Genomic DNA, 19,323 nt, shown 5'->3' on the forward strand with positions numbered 1-19,323 from the left:
TCAAAATATACCATCGACGAGTGCGAGTTTTATAAAATATCATCGTATAAATAATTTTGTTATAAAAATGTTATTCCAGTAGGATTGCACCCATCCCATTCTGTTTAATACATTGTTTATCCTAAAACACTTAACGGATAGCTACTAATGAAACTCTAACGACGATAGCTTTGAGTCACTTGCAATATGAGTATTTTATAAAACTCGCACTAATCGATATTATTTCTTTCTTGTTTTTTTCGATTATCAAAACTGAATAGCCACCCGAATCTGCTGCATCTCGCATCACAAGTCAGAAAACCAACCGAAAGCACCGGAGCAGCAGAGAAAGCAACACATTGCCCTGAACTATATACAGAGTCATTGTACACAATAGATCAGGCCATCACGAGCCATTGAGCAATTTGGCACAGTATCTTGCAACATCTCAATTGCAGAGGCAGTCAGGCAGAGGAAGAGATGCCCCTCTCTCCGTTTTACATGGCGAAGTTGCAATCGGCAGTAGGATTCGGTTCACGCTGCTGCATGCCTCGGCCGCGCGGCGACCAGACGGCGGCGGGCCAGACCGGCAGCCGCAGCCGCCACAACGCACGCTTCCGCGGCGGCGGCGGCGGCGGCGCCGCCTCCTTCTCCGAGCTGAGCATGTTCCACATCACCTGCACGTCCTCGTACCCGCAGGTCTGCACGTCCTGGTGGAGGTCGAGGATGCCACGCTCTGCATTGACGATCGATCATATTTGTAAGGGAAAGAGAGAATTCTGAAGATGTTTGGCAGGAAATTCGTCAGAATTATATGGCAAATCCGTGAGAATAAAGATGGTAATGGCTGCAGATTGGGTGGTCCAATGCAATGTGAGGTTGGAAGCAAAAGATAACAACGATTCTTGGAGTTCATGGACCAGTACTGAACACTGATCGATTTGTTTGTTTCCCGTGTAATTTTTTTTTTCTTTTTGGTTGCAAGACACCCACAGAGGCTAGCTCCCTCCCATTCTACCAATCTACTGTATATCTTCTAGTAAGCTGAAGCCTGAAGCTTCTGCATTAGCATCGGGTAGATGGCTAGATCTGTGGATGCTATAACTAATCCCATCTTTCTTTGCAAAATCTCCAGTCTAACATACAAGAACTGAAGAACAGAGGCGTGAAACTCGATTGCATTGCGCAGAATCCTACTATTATCTCTGCTGCTTTATCAGTTCTTGCAATCAGCTCTGAACTCTCGAACCAGTGTAACCAAGAACTACAATTATACAACAACAGAATACGCATAGGAGATGGCTACGTATGAGCAGAGTTGGGGGGCGCGGGCGGTGGGCTTACCGCCGTTGCGGGCGCGCGCGCGGGCGGCGGCGACGGCGAGCCACGCGCGGCGCACGGGCGCGACGACCCTGGCGCGCCACCACGCCATGACGCGCGTCCCGATCTGCTGCCGCGCCGCCCGCCGCCTCCCCCCGGGCAGCCGCGCCTCGCCGCCGCCGCCGCACGGCTCGGCCGGCCGCCGGGGCTTGCCGCCGCCGAGCCTCGCCGTGGCTGGCACGCGCAGCCGCCGGCTCTGCCTGCTTCGCGGCTTCGCCTCTCCCTCCCACAAGAGGCAAACACACGCTGACACGCACCACCTCTACTCGCGCGAGCGCGACTTATACTAAGCGCGTGTTGCTTTAGTTTTGCCACCCTCAGCTAACTTTAATTAATTTCGGTTGTAGTTTTTTTTTTTTTTTTTTGCTATCCTTGGTTGTTACGATTATTACAGCAAATGGCCACGTGATTTTGGCCATCGGACCACGCTACCGTACAGTCTCCACGATTTCCAGGAAGGTGAAGAACACATATTTTAAACTGTATTACACACCACTGTAGTAAAGTAGCACATTTTATTTTACAGTTACTAACTAAACCAACTTTTCGAACACAAGAATCTTTTAAAGAAAAGTGACTGAAAAAGGTACTAGTATCAAAGACAGTCAATTTAGGACTTGTTTAGTTTGAGAAAATTTTTTAGATTTGGTTGTCACATTGGATATACGAACATATATTTAAAGTGTTAAACATAGTCTAATAACAAAACAAATTACAGATTCCACCAGGAAACTACCAGACGAATTTATTAAGCCTAATTAATCCATCATTAGCAAATGTTTACTGTAACACCACATTATCAAATCATGGCACAATTAGGCTTAAAAGATTCGTCTCGCAATTTACAAGTAATCTGTGTAATTGTTTTTTTTCTACATTTAATATTCCATGCATGTGTGCTAATATTCGATGTGACAGGATGAAAATTTTTGCTTTAGTAACTAAAGAAGGCCTTAGTTCGTATAGGTATAAGAAAAATGTCACGTTCAAAATAAAGGGTTAATTTAGAAGATGAGAGAAGAATTCTGCTATTTACACTTAACTCGAATTTTTTATGGTTGGCTTGCAATATGGCATGATCTGTTTATATTTCTTGGTCATTGGGGAAAATGGGGTGTAGCGCAGCGAGCGTGGGGCATGCGCTGAAGTTCACGTGCGCCCACCACTAAATCAGTTCGAAATCCGGATGCTGTACTCGCCCGGTGCCTCCTCCCAATGATGACGTGAAACGTCGCGCCCCTGGAAAATAAAATTACTAAAGAGACTGAAGCTTAGCCATTCAGAAAATTCGTGTTTAAAACTGCAAGGTGCGAAGTGTAGGAAACAATGGAATAATGGAAATGGTAGATAACAACTCTGACAAGAACATGGCAACTAGACGAGGATGAGATTCATTGGTTGGGATGATATGTTCTGAAACAAAGCCTGTGGATTTAGAACTCAATGATTGTGCAGAGATAACTTAAGATGCAACTGTGTGTGTTGTTTTTGTTTGCTGCAAACATTTGACTTCCCTTCATCAGTAACAGAGGGAATACTGGGTGTCTGTGACACGGCCCAGAAAAACTTCACCAATGTATGCAAGCGACAAGAATCTCCCAACAAAGAATAAATTAATTTTGATGCGTAACATTGCTTCCTTTAGTTTTTAATTTCTACTCACTGTGATATACTATTGCATAATGTAATCCTGACCGTGCAGTCGCAATCTGCCTGCCTTTGAGGCTTTGATCGAGGTCCTGTGCATATGAGGTGTCGACGGCCGCTGTGCTCCGGACACCACCAAATATGTTCCACCGTCGGCATGGACTTGTTGCCTTGTCGTCCATTTCATGGAAGCCAATGCCAGCCTGCGTAGATCAGCAATCATGTAAAATCATCGTTGCCGGCAGAGATTATCACCCTGTTCTCAGAACGATGGATATAATCTTGTGATATGTCCAACTGCAAATGCAACATCAACGTCTGGCTCTGCTACTAGGGCCCATGTATCCTGTTAATAATCGGTGATATAACATCTAAAGCAGATAAACAGTCAATTAGGCGTCTCATGCAGGACGCAGCACGTTTGCACAATGGGCTGATGTGACGTACCTGAAGATGGTTGTTAGATGCATGCTGCGGCAGCTTCGGTAGCTACTGTGAGATCATGGAGTGTCTGGAAAACTATCATGTCAAGAAGACCATGACAACAATCATGAACAGCTTCCTGTTTAGCATGCTGATATCCCTACATGGCCATGTGAGATAGAAGCAGGAAACCACTTTGACCATGGATGACAGCACCTCATCATGATGATACATCCTGACCATAACAATCAGTTCGGTTGGTATCACGAGATTTCTTGCCAAATCAATAACAGAATCAACCAACTGCACAAGGAGTGAGAGTTAGTTAATATTTATCGAATGCATAGGTTGCAGGACAATCACATGCACTAATTTGATCCATCTCAGCATGTAAGGTCAACAAAGAACATGCATTATGTAGCTAAGATTTGGAAAATTGTTCATATTTGTTAATAAGTTTTTGTGATTCAGTGGTGATCCAGATTTCATAACATGATAATGGCTACAATTTCTGTACTACAAGTCTACAAATAACATTTCACAATCATAATCAGTCGAGAGGAAAAGAAAACAGAACCTGCACCAATAATTTCAACATTATTGAAGAGTAATCAACAGCAAGTATCTGTATGTACCTGTGAACGTAGTCAATAAAACAGGTTTTCCAAAGTAAGAACATAATATATGCACTTATTCACGCTAATATGACAGGTACTTATTCATGGCAATTCAGAGTTAAAACTGATAACAAATTTCAATGATATGAGCGCAAGTGCGCAACTGGGCAACGCGATGTATTGATGGCCGCAAGAGAGGTAACATGACTAATAAGCTGTTATATGATTGGAAATGTAAGCTAACTAGATTTTGTTCACTTTTACAAGGTATATATATATATGTATATGATGTATAAAAAATATAGTGCGTGATGTGGTCCAGGGGTGTTGACTGAAAGAAATACCTGAGTAGCATTGATATGAAGTTGTTCCGCATACAATTTACGCTAACACTAGTAAGTAGCAACATTCCTGGGAGAAGATAAGATAATATTTAGTTATCCACGTGATGATGCTTAGCAGCCTTTCAAAGCTTCCATGAAACACATACCTCTGGAAAAGAAAGCCAGCATTTCTTCTACTACATGACAGGACTGTAATGGATCTAACCATGACGCACTCCACCAAGGGCAATCAACACTAGATGCACTTGGCAAGAACCACAAATAAATGCATGATACATGTGTTTCCAAGAGGTATTATGCAAGTGTGTTTTACTCCACATCAACAAATCGAGTACAGTCAATATCTTGAAGAGTAATCTTGCCAAGAAGAAGATCACTTGCATGCATGGGGCACAAAGGGAGGCATTTCTTGTTTAAACTCTCGTGAATGGCACTTAGCCCTTGGACCCACTTCTTCTCATTCAGAGGATCTACATTTAGACGATTCTGGAGTAAACGTATACGATAAATCACAGTGTCTGTTTCAGCACAAAAATGTGCCACACATGGATAGGTGGTGTCATCAACAGCTAATCTGACAAAGATCATTGTCAAGGCTCCATCCACAGGCTTTGGATCAGATAGATTCTTATCACCCATCATCCTGATCTCGCACTCTGTTGGGAAGTGCACTTCAGCCACTCCATCGTCATTTTTCACCTTCAAATCCTTTGAGTAATGGCTAATTGCTTGTCTCTTGGTGCATTCATGCTTCTCAGCCAATGTCAAGAAGCAGGAGAACCTCAAGTGGTAACTAACAACAGTTTTGACCATCTTGAAATTCCGACAACAGCAGAAAAAATCAAGCCACCTCCTCCCAACACCTGCATACCAATTGATAATATCTGTATCATCCAAACAGATTAGTAGCTTGATTGGCCGTGGCCGTCCCATGGAATTTGTAAACCCAGCCAACTTTACTGCTTTCCTTACCAGCTCTATTGGCGCATTGACCCTCATCTTCAATTCTGTCAAGTCCTGAACAGTCCTCTTCTCATACTGTCTCTCTTCCTCCTCTGCTAGCCTCTCCTCTTCATCAGATGTACCACGGTCTCTCATGGGCATCAAGAACCTGTCGAGTGTCTCTTGAAACTTGTCGTAGGAATCCACCAATTCTGGTGGCAACTGGTCTCTCACCCTAGCCAATGACAAAAAATCACCTGAAGTGAGCAATCGATGCCAATATCTGCAATGCTCTGGTGATTTGAAGTATTCAGTGACAACCTCCTCTGCCCACTCCTTGAACAGCTGCTGCACTTCACTCTCAATCTGGAAATCAAACTCGAATTCATGTCCCCGCCTCACCTTCTTGAACAAATGGCTCAATATCTTCAGTCCAAGCTTCTTCCTCCGTGTTTCCCGAGCATTCTTCAGCTCCTGTGCCTTTGCCGCCTTGCGCTTCAAATACATCTTCCTTGCCCTCTTTGCCTTCTCTGACATGGGTGGGTGTAAGACTGATGGTGGTACCGCTTGGAATTCCATACCAAGGAACTCCATCTTCTCCGACTCCGCACTATGAACTGAACTCCCCAATTTGTCCACCTTCACCTCCAAATCCCTCTCTAGGACTGCAAGGATTCTATCCCTCACCTCAATCGTGAGCATCTTCGAACCAGATGTCACAACCAGCATCTCATCGAGATACCGCACCGCGTACACTCTCACAGGCGTGTGAAGAACACTGTCATCCTTAACTCTAGGATTCTTCTTGTGCACCTCCTCACGGATGGCGATCACCTCTCTATCGACAGGATCGAAGAATATGTTCAGCAGCGTGGCGGTGAGCTCCGACTCCTGTGGGAGCCCGCGGCCAAGCTCGCAGCCGCCGAGCTCGAACGCTACGGCATCGGAAGCGAACAGCTCGCGCAGGAATTCCACGAAGCCTGGATCATCAACCTTACCGGAGATGGCGCTGAGGAGGCGGCGGACGTGACAAGGGCCGAAGGGCTGTCGCGGGATCGCGACGCGGAAGAACCAGGACGCGTTGGGGATGGAGCGGAGGTAGCGGACGGCGGCGTGGCGGGCGCGGTAGGCGAAGGTGGCGGCGCGCGGGGCGAAGACGGAGTCGAGGGCGGATGCGGCGGAGAGCGTAGCGAGGCGGAGCGGGAGGGTGGGGACGGGGAGCGGGCGGCCCTTGACGCGGGAGGGGAGGAGGAGGCGGAGGTGGGAGGATGGGGAGGAGATCGCTTCGGCGGCGGCGGCGGCGGCGGGAGCGAGAGGAGGGGGCTCGGGTGGTGGGGAGTGGAGCGAGGGGTGGGCGCGGCGGCGGAGGAGGAGCGCGGAGGAGAGGAGGAGGGAAGGGTGGGAGAGGAGCGGGAGGAAGGAGTGGAACCTGCGGGTGGAGGCGGAGTAGTGGTCGCGGCGGAGGAGGAGCTCGAGCTCCGCGGCGGAGAGCGGCGCCTCCGCCGCCTCGGCGGGGGACGCGGTGCTGAGCCCGCGGGTTCCGGGGAGGAGGACGCGGAGGCGGGGGAGCATGTGGCCGCGGCGGCGGCGGGCGGGCGGGCGGGCGGGAGGAAGCGAAGGGGAACGCGTTTCCGCTGCTTCGTTCTGGAAGTTGGCGGATTTGCTTTTCTTTGGGCTGTGACAAGCAGCCCACGCCGCCACGGCCCACAGTCAGTCTCGTCATCCTGTCTCTGGGCCCATTTCGGTAGGCCCATTAAGGTCTAGAGCCTGTTTGAAACAGATTATCCATCGGATAATTCGTTACAGATTATCTATAATTTACTATTATTTAAGAAAAATCTAAGAAATAACATTGGTAAACGTACAAAATCAACAAATGTCATCGGCAAATGTGAGTTCTATAAAATGTTATCGTATGAGCGACTTTGGCTCAGAAATGCCATTGTTAGTAGGGCTTCGTTACCATCCCTTCGTTAAATGCTATAGGATAAACAGTGCATTTAACGGCACGGAATGGATGTAACCCTAACGGTGATGGTATTTCTGGGATAAAGTCACTTGTACGATGATATTTCATGGAATTCATACTGTCGATAATATTTCTAGAAATTGGACACTTTGTCAATGGTATTTCTTGGATTTTTTTTTCTCTTTATTTAATTATAGAGCTGGCTGATTTAATTATTTTGTTAAATGAGCTTAATAAATGCTTAACTTAGAAGTAGAGGTATTTTTTGAAGAAACGTATTTTTAGAGATGTGGAGCAATTAATTCATAGTAATACGATGAAATAGCCGAGAAGAACAACGATTATTGACTTAACAAATCGATCTCAAGAAGGTAAAAACCTGTAGCTGCTCGCCTCCGGTACTGTAAGTACAGTACACATATGAGAGATTGGCACTTTTAACATATGACCAAACAAAAGGCGTGTTTGATATGGTTGACTTCTAAATTTAACTTTAGGAGCGGAGTTTGGAACATAATTGTAGAGCGGCTTAAATCCCATCCCGTAACTAGTTTAATTTTTTTAGCCACTCCAGCGAGCCCAACTTTTTTTCTTTTGAATGGAGCTAATACCGATTAGTTAAGCTCCAGCTTCAGAAGATATGTGGTTGGAGTTGGAGCAGAGGCTTAGAGCCCTGCCAAATAGAATCAAACACAAGAGGGCAACGAGACACGCTCAAAAGTAAAAGCTATCTGCTCTACTAAGGATGTGTTTGGATGGAGGGATATGGGTGGATAGGACATGGCGGCCCATTTTTTTTGTGGGTGTTTGGTTCCTGGTCGGAGATGGGATAGGGTGGCCTGGAGGGGAATATTCCCTCCAGATGCTGGATGAGGGGATCCGGCCGATTCAGCCGGATGCAGCCGCCCGAGCGCCCGGGCGAGCGACAGTGGGTCGCGTCACCCCTCTCACCACAACGCGAGCTTGGCGGCGGCTAGGGCGAGTGACGATGCGAGCTCGGTGGCGGCTAGGCCAGGCGACGACGGCGGGCAGCGAGCTAGGCGGCCGGCGTGGGCGACGAGCGCGGCGGCAGTGGGACGCGAGCGCGGCGGCTGGTGAGAGAGGAGACGGGAAGATGACGCGCTGACGACGACCGGATCTGGGGCGGCGTGCCGCGCCGGCGAGAGAGGACGCACGGCGGCGGTCGGGGAGAGAGGAGATGGGGCGGCGGCGGGTGAGAGAGGAGGCGCAGCGGTGGCCGGTGAGAGAGGAGGCGCTGACGACGACCGGATCTAGAGCGGCAGCGCCCAGGGAGAGAGGAGGCACGGCGGCGGCCGGCGAGGGCGAGAGAGGAGGCGATGGGCGGCCGGCGATTTCGAGAGAGGAAGATTTTTTTTTCTTTTTTCTGTTTTTCTCCTTCCCCTTTATTTCGCTCTGTTTTTTTCTTTCTATTATTTTTTTAGTAGGTTGAAATATTTTTTGGGTTTAGAGAATTTGGAGGGGTAAACTCACCACTTCTAATGGAAGGGTGATTGTAACCACTCATCTATCCCACTCCCCCAACCAAAAAAAAATGGATCACCATATTCCTTTTCATCCCTACAACCAAACAAAAAAACTGGATCGCCATATTCAGTCCACCGAACAAAAAACTGGATCGCCATATCCAGAAAAATATGAACCGCCATATCCCATCCAACCTTGACCGGGAACCAAACACACCCTAAACCTTTGCCTGAAGCTTTGGATGTCCTGTCTGCTGAAAGAACTTGTACTTGTTCCTCCTGTACTCTTGGTCTGTAATGTTTGAGCTTGTTAGTTGGGGTTGCTCAACTTACGATGCCGGTGTAATGCCGTTGTTCTAGTATTATTGTTCATTTTTTTTTCTCCTTCGGATGGAAATGGGGTTAACCCTCCTTTTTCCTCTTTTTTTTTCTCTTTTTAGAGACCAGTTTAGAGCTTAAGGCTGGTTACAGAATGCTTATGGGTTGACAATGCTATATATTCAAATTTTAAACATGAATTTGAAATCCAACGATCAAAATTTAAAAAAAAAATCGTTTCAATGTCTGCCCGGGAAAAACAATCAGCAGGATAGTCATCGAATTTCACTGGAGACTGATATTTATGAAAATACAGGTATTCAAACCTACGAACAAGTGTGCAACTAATAGCAACGAACGAGCAACATAATTTGCATTTCACATGCATCCTGGACAGCGAGGCAGAAGCTCGCACAAAACAGTAGTATCCGCAAACAGTAAGCACAAGACAACAGCTCAGGAAAATTCTTCAACAAACTCTTTTGTACACCATTTTCTGTTGCCGAAGTTACACCATATATGTCTCCCTTATTGTCTCAGGGAACCCTCTAGTTCAAAAAATCAAACAAATATGAGGCTTTAAGGTGGGGGGAAGAATCAAGCTCACAACCAAACCCTTGACCTAGGAATGGTGAAAAAAAATGGAGTAACTGGACCGCTAATGCAGCAATCCAACACAACATGAAAAATTGTCAATGAACAACAACACATATTTGGAAGCAGGAGCAGCTAAAAATTCACTGATCCTGCGTCCGCCCATACCTGACAAGGGGGTCCCTTGACCCAAAGCCAGGATACACTTACAACCAATGTTGCATACCACTGCAACCCCGCAAGAGACCACAAAAGTGACTGGTAAACATGATTTCTACCTTCGGAACCAGTCTCGTCATACTGTTCTTTCGCTAACTGTTGGAAACACTGTCTCGTTTCACAGTAAGAGATTTTAAAACAGCTGAAGGGCAATCTTTAACCTATTCTGCTTCCACTTTGGTAGCTTCGCAAAAGCTTCCTTTGTCATCCCAAACCTTTCCCTGAACTCCGCCGCAGATAGATATGTCTGCAATGTGCAGTACAGTAGTGTTAGGGTGGGAGGAGGCTTAAGACGATAAGGTCACAAGGATAGCCAGTGTTTACCTCACGCTTAGTCACATCAATGTCTGTCACAGGATTGATGGAAGATGTCCTCAAGCGTTCGTATGGATACACTGGGAGCCCTTCCTCGTTTTCTGGCTGTCCCTCCTTCAGATCTTCCTGTATCGTTGGAGTTACTGTTGGGCTATCCTTTGAAGGGGTACTATCCTTGCCATTTGCCTCTGGTTTAGGCTTGCTTGCTTCAACTTGGGGCTTGTTTACATCAGGACTCGCTTGACGCCACAATAACAGAGTGGGTAAGAGAACCATTTGAAACATAAAATACCTATATTTGCTTCTAAAGATAGAATTGTACCTTTGATTGACTTTGGTATCAGAGTTGGCCTAGGTCGCTCGAAAGAAGCAGAAATTGCAGCAATTGAAGCAGCTCGTTGAGGTGGCTTTGTAGGATCTGAAGAGGGGGACTTCGGAGATGGTTTTCTGATAGCTGGTGGAGGTGTTGATAGATTCCGAGCATTTGGGTTCTCAAAGTTAGCAGCTAATGCATTGAATGCTGGGGATCTTCCTCTGACTCTTACACGGTCAGGACTGAACGACATACTTCTGGAGCGCTGAGATTTATCAGGTACACTGGATCGTCCAGTGTGTGATGATGATGTCGTTGGCCTTCTTTTAGGTTTCTACAAATTTTACAACTCAGCGTTAACCTTGCTATAGGAGAAACAGCATTATAAACTTGACCTTTGAGAAGGGATGCATGTATCACTAGCCAACACCAATATGCTACCTAGTCTGTTCATGCCTAACAGAAAACATCCACTGTAAGCTCAGATACTTGGCCTCTCATAAAAGGAAATGGTATATGTCCATACCTTTTTCTTAGACTAGCTTTTTTTGTGTGTTCAACAAATAAGGACATAACTAGGAAGTAAATAGCCATTAAAATATACACTGATGGCATAACGAGTATATCCTAGCTAGCAATTACTACCCAGTACCACAACCCAGAACCTTCATCAATATGAAGAATGCTACCATAACTCAAAAGAAACACCAAAATAGCTATGGTGGACATCAGGTGATCCGAAATTCTTAATCCGGTAAGGCCCACCTTTGATCCCAATCATCATAGAAAGTAGGCAAGAGAAAATACGAGATTCAAGTTAACCAAGACAATCATCAATATCAGTTGTAGAAATCTTACATCTAATTTTGGTTTTACTCCATCCTTCACTATAGATAACCTCCTTTCAAATGAGTTTCCATGCATCTGAAACAGTTTATAAGACAACATATGAGGTAATTGATCCTGAAGTTTACACGATGCCAAAACATTGGAATCTAGGAAATGCTTAAGCTTACGGCTGATTTTGCAGAGTCCCAAGTGAAGAACCTGGTGAAAAATTGGGGCTCACTCCCTTCAGTGATGACATAAACTGGTGTTTCTTGTGATGAGTTCTCCATCAAAATGTCAAGTTCTAAAAATTTCTGGCAAAGAAGGAAGTTGGGAATTAGCAGTATAGATTAAAGATAGAATTTGTGAATTTGCTCTAATATAGTAGTCAGTCAATCATGGTATTGTCATATACCTCTCCAACGCTCAAAGCTTGTGCTCGCATTTTTGTGTCCACACGTTGTCCAACCCATACGAAGACACATGAATGACAGTCCAAAATAAAAACGTCCTCCGTCATCAAATCATCTTGAGTAAAGTTGAATATTTCTCTAACCTGCAATAGAAGAGCAGCAATCAATTTTTCATCAGTGTTTTATTTTCATACTAATAAGATTTAAGGAATGAACCTCATTATTGCTCACCTTAAGCACTCCTTCATTACCCCCAAGTGTACCACAGAGAACATTGATTCAGAAAAACAACATGTAAATAAGTAAGGTGCATATTAAATAAAAAAATACTGACTAAAATATTAAAGGGTGCATAGAAATTGTGAATTTTTCTTACCCTTTGAAAAAGTACAAGAGAACAAATGAGGATCACTTTCTTGATCTTTTGCAATCTTCTGGCTGGGGTACTCTGACTTGACTCCAAGTAGCTTCCAAAACTGATCATATTCTGACCCTTCCTTGAGCATTCTGGACTGAAGATTTGGCTGCAGATGAATATATTGGATGAGCATAATGGAAAGGCCAATATTATGGTAGTCTCTTTGATAGAGATTAGAGAAGAAAAAGGTCAGAACACAAACATGCTCAGGTCAAGCATAAACATGTTGTATCTAAAACGCAAACATTACGCTGATATCTAACTTCGGAAGATGCAATTAGAAAGCAGATACGTGAGGAATACATGGCATGCTGTAGAATTGTAGATACCGTCACATATGGCATATATACAATGCTAGTTAGGAACCTTCAACACGACAAAGATATGGAGATGTAATATTGAACCCAGAAGATTTATATTATGCTTTATGAAGATGCACAAAGTTTTGTTGAAATATGAAAACTGGCTGTCTACCAGATAAACCAGAAAATAGAACCACAGTTTGTGAACATATGCGTCATATATATTCATATTATTACAAAACTAACAAAGATGCCAACTAGTTATTCATGCACCATGTTCACTGATTACCATGAACAGGAAAGCAAGAAAATTAGGAGAAAAAATGATATGTCGATGACCTAACATGACGAAAATAAGTCCACCAGGATGTATTTACATCAATGCTTCATATTAGAATATTAGTTCCAACGGTAACCACTTCTATATGACATGATCATATCGAATAGCATTACTCATACCTTGATCACATCCAGCTGCCTCTCAGCAAGCTCTTGATCCATTGACGAGCTTAAATTCCCAATCCATGTAAATAGTGTATCTCCATCATGTAGTACATAACAATAAGAAGAGTTCAGCGAGGTAGCAGCCTGGTAAGAAGAATCATGTATAATTATATGACGTCATACAGTAGTAGAAGCATAATCCACTAGGATAAAAGTGTTCATAAAATGAGTGTAATGCATTTTCAAGTGAAAAAGAAAGTACCGTATCAACTTGAATGGCTTGCATATTTTCTGGTCCAGAGCCTTGAACCCGGAAAAGGGCAACCCCATTTTCTGAATATGTGTCATCCTCAATACCGTTTTCTGAGATAAATTTCTTATACCCAGTACTAACACCACCCTGTAAGTATTGAAAAATTAAATGACACGGATGCGGCTACTTATTGTCAACAAAGATAGGGCAGTGAAATGATTGCAGAACTTGGTAAAAGGCAAACCTTGAAGATAACCAGGTTCTGAAATATTGAGAAAAACTCAGCTGGTTCCTTTCCTTCATAAAGGCGAACCTGTGATAGACAGTATTGTGATATCGAGATAGTGAACCAAGATTTGCACACATCTTTCAAATAAAACTAGAAATTTACCATGACTGCCTGAAATTTCAGAGACTCAACCATCTTGCTAGCAACTGAAATGGCTGTAGTCTTCTCGTCCTGTTTTCAAAAAATGAACCATGAGATTAGATAATTCTCCAACTTGAGCAATCAAGATATAGAGTGATTAATCTACCCTCAATTCACAGATAGAATTGAATATAACAAGAAATGAACAAATTTCAAGAAACTAGGTACTACCTCATACTCATCAATAGTGACTGACTGGTGTAGTATGACTAATTTTGAGAATATGAGTATATTCTAAAAAATCTACTGTTCATGTTCTACATGAGAGAAAGATGAGCAAATACATTCCCACTTGTCACTGTGCCAAATGCCTTGTTGGCATCTCAATAGTTTGATAGTGCACTGCTTTGCACTGCATGAGTTAAGATATCCATTTTAAAAAAGAACATAATACAAACAGCTGCTCAACAGCTCAAATGCTTTGCCTTTTAGATGGGAGAACAAGTTGGGGTTGCAAGTCATACTTCACTAATTCACCTTAATCAGTCATCAATACATGCATGACTGTTATGGATTACCATCAGCGTTTAAAATCACTACAATGGATGGGAAATACATCCAAATGTTTACCTGAACACTCTTTTTCCCGAACCAAGTACCAATGAGACACTCCTCGCCTTCCTCACCAGGATAGCTATATTGAAAGATATAACAGTCCCCACTGTAGAATTTGCATTGCTCAGAGAATGAAAGGAATGTCTTTTCAGTGCCATTTACACGCCAAACCTACAAGATACAGCCATTAAATTTTTAGCAGCATATTGTTCCGTGTATATTTGTTATTTACAGAAGAGTTCAACAAAAGAAAATGCAACAATTTATAGATAAATGTGATGTCACTAAAAATCTTAAGCAATAAAAATCTTAAGCAAGGAAAAAAGTTTGCAGACCTGCAGGTTGCCTGTGCAATCAATTTGAGGTTGAGGCTCTTCCTTCACAGGAGCAGCTTTTGCAAGACCCTTAACATTAAATCCTTGTCGCTTAAGAAGAGCTACAGAGAGAGAAAAAATATTTACCAACATATTTCAGTACTGAAAGAAAATAAACAAGGATGATCTATGATATATGCTAACCTGCAACTTTTCCTCTGCTCTCATCAGACACAACAGCATCAGCTTTCTTAGGCCATTTACTGAATTTCGATCGGAATATGACAGTCTCAAATCCTTCCATGAGACGAACAATATGAGATTTTGGCCTGTTTCCTTCACGAAGTAATTCCTGCATAAATGACAGTGAGAATTTCTGCATCTTCAAGGAGAGAGAGAGAGCGAGAGAAAGATATAGAGAGAAAGAAGTCAAAAAGGAAATGAGAATTTAGAATGCCAGGTTTCCATATTATTATGATGATAGATAACTAAATTAGGATTAATAATATGCAACTCTGGAGATACCATCCTAATTTGTGGAGAGAGACGATCTGGCTATGAACTAAACAGAGGCTAGATCACCCAATCATGGTACTGCATGTCATTAATTTGAGCGGTTAAATTATGACAAGCCATCCAATGAACTTAAAGTCAGAAATCAGAGAGAAGATAATGTTACCTCTGCAGCAGATCCTGCCCGTTTCCTCTCTTCGAGTGGTGTCTCTCTACCCATCCAGACATAAATTTCAGATCCACAGTCTAGCAGATAGCACTTTGTTGAATCTAGCAACTCTCTTGTTAGAACATCAAAATCAACTGGTACTGTCTGACCCTTATTTAGACTGAAAATAAAATGAAACTAGTGTTTCATCAGAAGCAAAAAGAGACATATAGTAACCAAACTTTAGAAAAGATAGCATTTAATGTTAAGATAACAAAATTGCCCTAGGATTTGTCCCTATGACATATTACCAGATCAACTTCGAAGAGAAAGCAGAATCTTTTCCATTAAGATCAGAAAAGGTTTTTCTTGGAAGAGGTGCAAATCCACCAAAGAGACCCCAGAATTCACCGGCGTCAGCATCTGCCATCAGCTTGCCGTCCTCTGTTTGAAGGATCAGTTATAATTCTGAAAGAAAAAGGTATGACCTCATCCATCTAGACCTTATTACTCAAATATAAACTTACCAACTGAACCTACGTCACATTTTCCCTCATGGTTGCTGTCTTTCAAATATTGCACAACCTCAAGGGCTTTAGCCCTCTCCTGAATACTTGAATTCGATCCATTGAACTGGAATATTTTGGACTTTGTATCTAAAATAAATATATCATCATGGTTCAGCGATGATCTTGCAAACGGAACCTGTAGGGAAAAAAGTAATGTGGCATATGTATTTTACTATTTGGTAACTATCACCAAACAAGGATAAAATGGCAAAAATGTACGAATCATATAAAACTCTCACCTCTTTGACATGGACTGTATGCTTTCCTCTGCAGACAAATAACCTTGTCACATGCTCCCGTTCATTGATTTCAGTATGCCTGAAACCAGATGCAATTCCACCTTCCTCTGGTATAATACAAGGTTTAAAATATGAAAGAAATCTCTCTGTCTCATTCCCCTGTACTTCACGGTATTGAACAGCACGTCCACCAAGAGCAGCATCCAATTCCACAGTCTTGATTGCAGCTGTACCAGCTTCATCCTGTTCATTAATTGAAGTGTAAATTAAAAACGCTAATTTATTATCTAGGATCTCAGCAAAACGGACAAGAGCTTAGAATTTAAAAACAAACCTGACTGGTATCTTTACCAAGCCAATAATGGATATCATGCCGAAAAGAACCATTTTTAAGAGCGGTTGTCTGTCATAATGATAAAGGTAATAGTTAGTACTAATCAGAATTCCACCATAGCATAAAATTATTCACAACAGGACTGTTCCTAATTTAAATGCAAACAGAGTATCACCTATAATTATATAGCAGAGAAACAAGATGCCAAAATAATAAACAAACACACACACACACACACACACACACACACACACACAGAGGGAGAGAGGATATAATTCCTTCTTGTATGAAGCATTGCTGCTCATGGGAACCAAAAAAAAAATCTAATGTACTTAAGAGTTCATGTGTAAACAATTACAAAATTGAAGGGTTGACATCAGACAGCAGACTTTTTGTGTAAAGTTATTGTACCTTCAATATCACATAGGAATCTCCTGTGAAAAATCTCCCATGTGATTCCTTGGGAACTGGAACAGCTTGCAGTTTTTCAATCCGCCATATTTCCAATGCACTGAGGGTTGTTAAGGATAAACATACTGGGATATGTTAACAGTCATCAAGTAAAGAAATGGAACTAAGCGCACATACTGCAGCACCATGTTAGTTTAATATCTCCACTTGCATTCAGTTGAATGTTTTCTCATAGGAATTCGTGTTTAGTGAAAGCATGGCAAGAATGTTCTATTGGATATAATGGGCTTCATCATTTCAACAATAGCACGCAACGGAATTGAGAGAATTGAATATGTATGACATTCTTTAAATGGAAATGTATTAAAGAAGTGAAAATGGCAAAATAGCTGAAGGATACTCTTTTTGACCAGCCCCTTGAAAGACCGCATCCACTTCCCTCATTGAAACAGCCATAGAACCCCTAGGTTTTGTAGGGCTGGTCTTGGGTGATTTTTGCTTCAGGAGAGAAGAAAATGTGTGCTGAAAAAAAAAAGGAAATCTCTAAGTAAACTTAGCGAAGACTCCATTTGCAACAATGCAAGCTTTGTAGCTCAAAGGCAGACCAATTCAAAACACTCTTGAACAAGAATATCCATACATATAAATATTCGTTTTTACTTACGTAGCCACCAAATGAGACCAATAAAATCTGCGCTCAAACTCTACACACAAAAAGACCCAGTCCAAACAGCTCACTGCATTCTAATTGGTGGCTCTGGCAGCAACATCATACTATCATATGGTATAGAACTCATTTTCTCTATGACATAGTATAGGTAAAACTCATTTTCTTTACTGATGAAATGTTCAACAGTTGGTGGACCTACGACGTGCTCTGATGCCCTGATAGACATTCAATACCCAGAATTCTGAGCATATATCACAAAAAGCTAACAAGCTGGGGTCACCCTGGACGAATCAAATCCAATTTTATTCAGCTAAAACAATACACCAAGAATTGCTCATGAAAAACTGATCATACAGTCTAGCACATGGCTACAAGCACAAGCACTGAAATGAGCAGCTAATATTCACCAAAGTCCAGAGAATTGACTCTGGTATTTGTGACAAGGACCGTGTCTTGACACAATTCCAGGATTCTATGGAGCTGCCTGGATCAAACCATACTCCATAGCCCCTAATGGCAACGTCGCACAAGGATTCTATAATGGACATCCTTGACAAAACAATCGCCAATCAGAACACAGTACCAGAAAAGAGAAACATCGGTTTGGGTATCTTTATGCTGCAGCCACAAAAACCAGACGCTGGTTTCGATCAGTTCCCGGTAATAAAAAGCTAAAAACAAAACGGAATATATGTGTCGTTTTTTGTGCAACTTCAAGCCACAGAATCCAATTGACTAAACCCGACGTCCTAGGATCCGACAAAAAATTCTACATCCAGCTCACTAAATCCAAAAACCAAAAATATCACAAGGAAACTCGCATGATCGCAGAGTTCCAGCACACATCAACCTACAGTCACCTTGCACGGCAAATCAAAAACTGCTGGAACCCAAATCTGGCGTACTCCGAAAACCCGAATCAGAAAATGGAACCGACACCAAAAAGGCATCAAAGTTTCGCTTCCGCGAAAAAAAAAAAAGGCACAGCAGATGGAAAACTCACAAACCGAATCTAAATTCTCACCTCCCCAGTGGCGGATCTAGCATGGGGCATGGGGTTCAGCTGTTGAACCCCCCAAACCTTTTTGGGAACCATCAAACTGCTACTAGTATTAACGTTAAAGACAAATTCCTAGAGCAGAAGCTAAGGGTGAAGGCGAATTCTGAGAAGAAGTGCGTGGGTAGAGAGAGAGAGAGAGAGATGGGGAAGAGGACGAGATGCGGCGGGAGCAGCAGGACAAACGGCGGCGGCGGCGACCCTGCTCGCTCGCGGAATGGATGGGGGGATCGGCGTAGGCTGCGGGTGGCGGGAGGACGTGCTCACCAGGGTGATGGATGCGGCGGAAGCAGCAGGACGAACGACGGCCGCCCTGCTCGCTCGCGGGATAGATGGGGATCGGCGGAGGCCAACTGACGAGGTGGGGGGTTCATGGTACGCACGACAGAGGAGGCGTCAAAATGGCGAGAGGGTTATTTAGTAATTTCGCTCAGCACTCATCCCACCCTACCCAAACGGTGGAAATCTGAAAAAAATGAAGGGGGGTATAAATTGGGTCTAGGGCTACCTTTTATTAGTTTCATTTTGTACTATCTTTTAAACTATCTTTTCACTTTGTCCAAGTAAGTTATTATGTCTTGTTTCACTTTGGAGTTTGAACCACCTAAAAACTTTTCTCAAGCACGTAAATGACTTTAACCATGTTGTCACCCGTAAACTGATAATCTTCTCGACTTACATCTTTGCAAGATTAGAAAATAGATGCGACTAGATAAGTGACTTAGGGTGGTCCAAAGTACAATAAAGATAATCTTACCTAGTCCAAAATGAAAATATTAGCTAGAGGTGATCCAAAGTGAAACTTTGGTAATAAAAAGCGGGCCGATGTGCAATTAACTCAAATGGAAATAATATCCATCAGTCGTAATCCCATTTTTCAA

At 43.1% G+C, this 19,323-nt stretch overlaps 2 protein-coding genes across 7 annotated transcripts; both read right to left on the reverse strand.

Annotated features, from left to right (window-relative positions):
* Positions 1-581: 581 nt before the first annotated feature.
* Positions 582-6,904, reverse strand: LOC127777266 (nuclear intron maturase 3, mitochondrial). 5 transcript variants are annotated; one of them, XM_052303837.1, is made up of 6 exons: positions 4,537-6,904; positions 4,391-4,457; positions 3,454-3,732; positions 3,055-3,209; positions 2,403-2,598; positions 582-715 (listed from the first exon to the last, which is right to left on the reverse strand). In XM_052303837.1, the coding sequence occupies exon 1, from the start codon at positions 6,902-6,904 to the stop codon at positions 4,700-4,702; it is 2,205 nt and encodes a 734-aa protein (XP_052159797.1). In that variant the 3' UTR covers positions 582-715; positions 2,403-2,598; positions 3,055-3,209; positions 3,454-3,732; positions 4,391-4,457; positions 4,537-4,699. The 5 variants fall into 5 exon arrangements, with proteins under 5 accessions (XP_052159797.1, XP_052159800.1, XP_052159799.1 ...); XM_052303839.1 differs by lacking the exon at positions 582-715 and adding an exon at positions 4,007-4,064 and having other exon boundaries at positions 1,549-2,598; XM_052303840.1 differs by lacking the exon at positions 582-715 and having other exon boundaries at positions 1,548-2,598; positions 3,023-3,209.
* A 2,655-nt stretch (positions 6,905-9,559) lies between these two features.
* LOC127776459 (villin-3) lies at positions 9,560-18,865 on the reverse strand. Of its 2 annotated transcripts, none has more exons than XM_052302834.1 (23): positions 18,710-18,865; positions 17,116-17,237; positions 16,716-16,815; positions 16,305-16,373; positions 15,971-16,213; positions 15,690-15,867; positions 15,474-15,606; positions 15,181-15,343; positions 14,706-14,853; positions 14,523-14,623; positions 14,203-14,358; positions 13,594-13,662; positions 13,447-13,515; positions 13,212-13,349; positions 12,965-13,093; positions 12,162-12,309; positions 12,017-12,027; positions 11,788-11,928; positions 11,561-11,686; positions 11,403-11,468; positions 10,554-10,878; positions 10,241-10,470; positions 9,560-10,163 (listed from the first exon to the last, which is right to left on the reverse strand). In XM_052302834.1, the coding sequence occupies exons 2-23, from the start codon at positions 17,169-17,171 to the stop codon at positions 10,050-10,052; spliced, it is 2,913 nt and encodes a 970-aa protein (XP_052158794.1). In that variant the 5' UTR covers positions 17,172-17,237; positions 18,710-18,865; the 3' UTR covers positions 9,560-10,049. The 2 variants fall into 2 exon arrangements, with proteins under 2 accessions (XP_052158794.1, XP_052158793.1); XM_052302833.1 differs by having other exon boundaries at positions 18,410-18,831.
* Positions 18,866-19,323: the final 458 nt, after the last annotated feature.

Source organism: Oryza glaberrima, chromosome 6, assembly GCF_000147395.1.
Source record: "Oryza glaberrima chromosome 6, OglaRS2, whole genome shotgun sequence".
Lineage (NCBI taxonomy): Eukaryota > Viridiplantae > Streptophyta > Magnoliopsida > Poales > Poaceae > Oryza > Oryza glaberrima.

Bases quoted from the DNA above. Each gene is read 5' to 3' on its own strand.
- LOC127776459 (XM_052302833.1), bottom strand. From the start codon at position 18,481: ATGGTTCCCAAAAAGGTTTGGGGGGTTCAACAGCTGAACCCCATGCCC. The intron at 14,854-15,180 runs GTAACATTATCT...TCATTTATGCAG, and splicing joins GGGCAGGATCTGCTGCAGAG to GAATTACTTCGTGAAGGAAA. The intron at 10,471-10,553 runs GTACAATTCTAT...TGTGGCGTCAAG, and splicing joins GATACCAAAGTCAATCAAAG to CGAGTCCTGATGTAAACAAG.
- LOC127777266 (XM_052303837.1), bottom strand. From the start codon at position 6,904: ATGCTCCCCCGCCTCCGCGTCCTCCTCCCCGGAACCCGCGGGCTCAGC.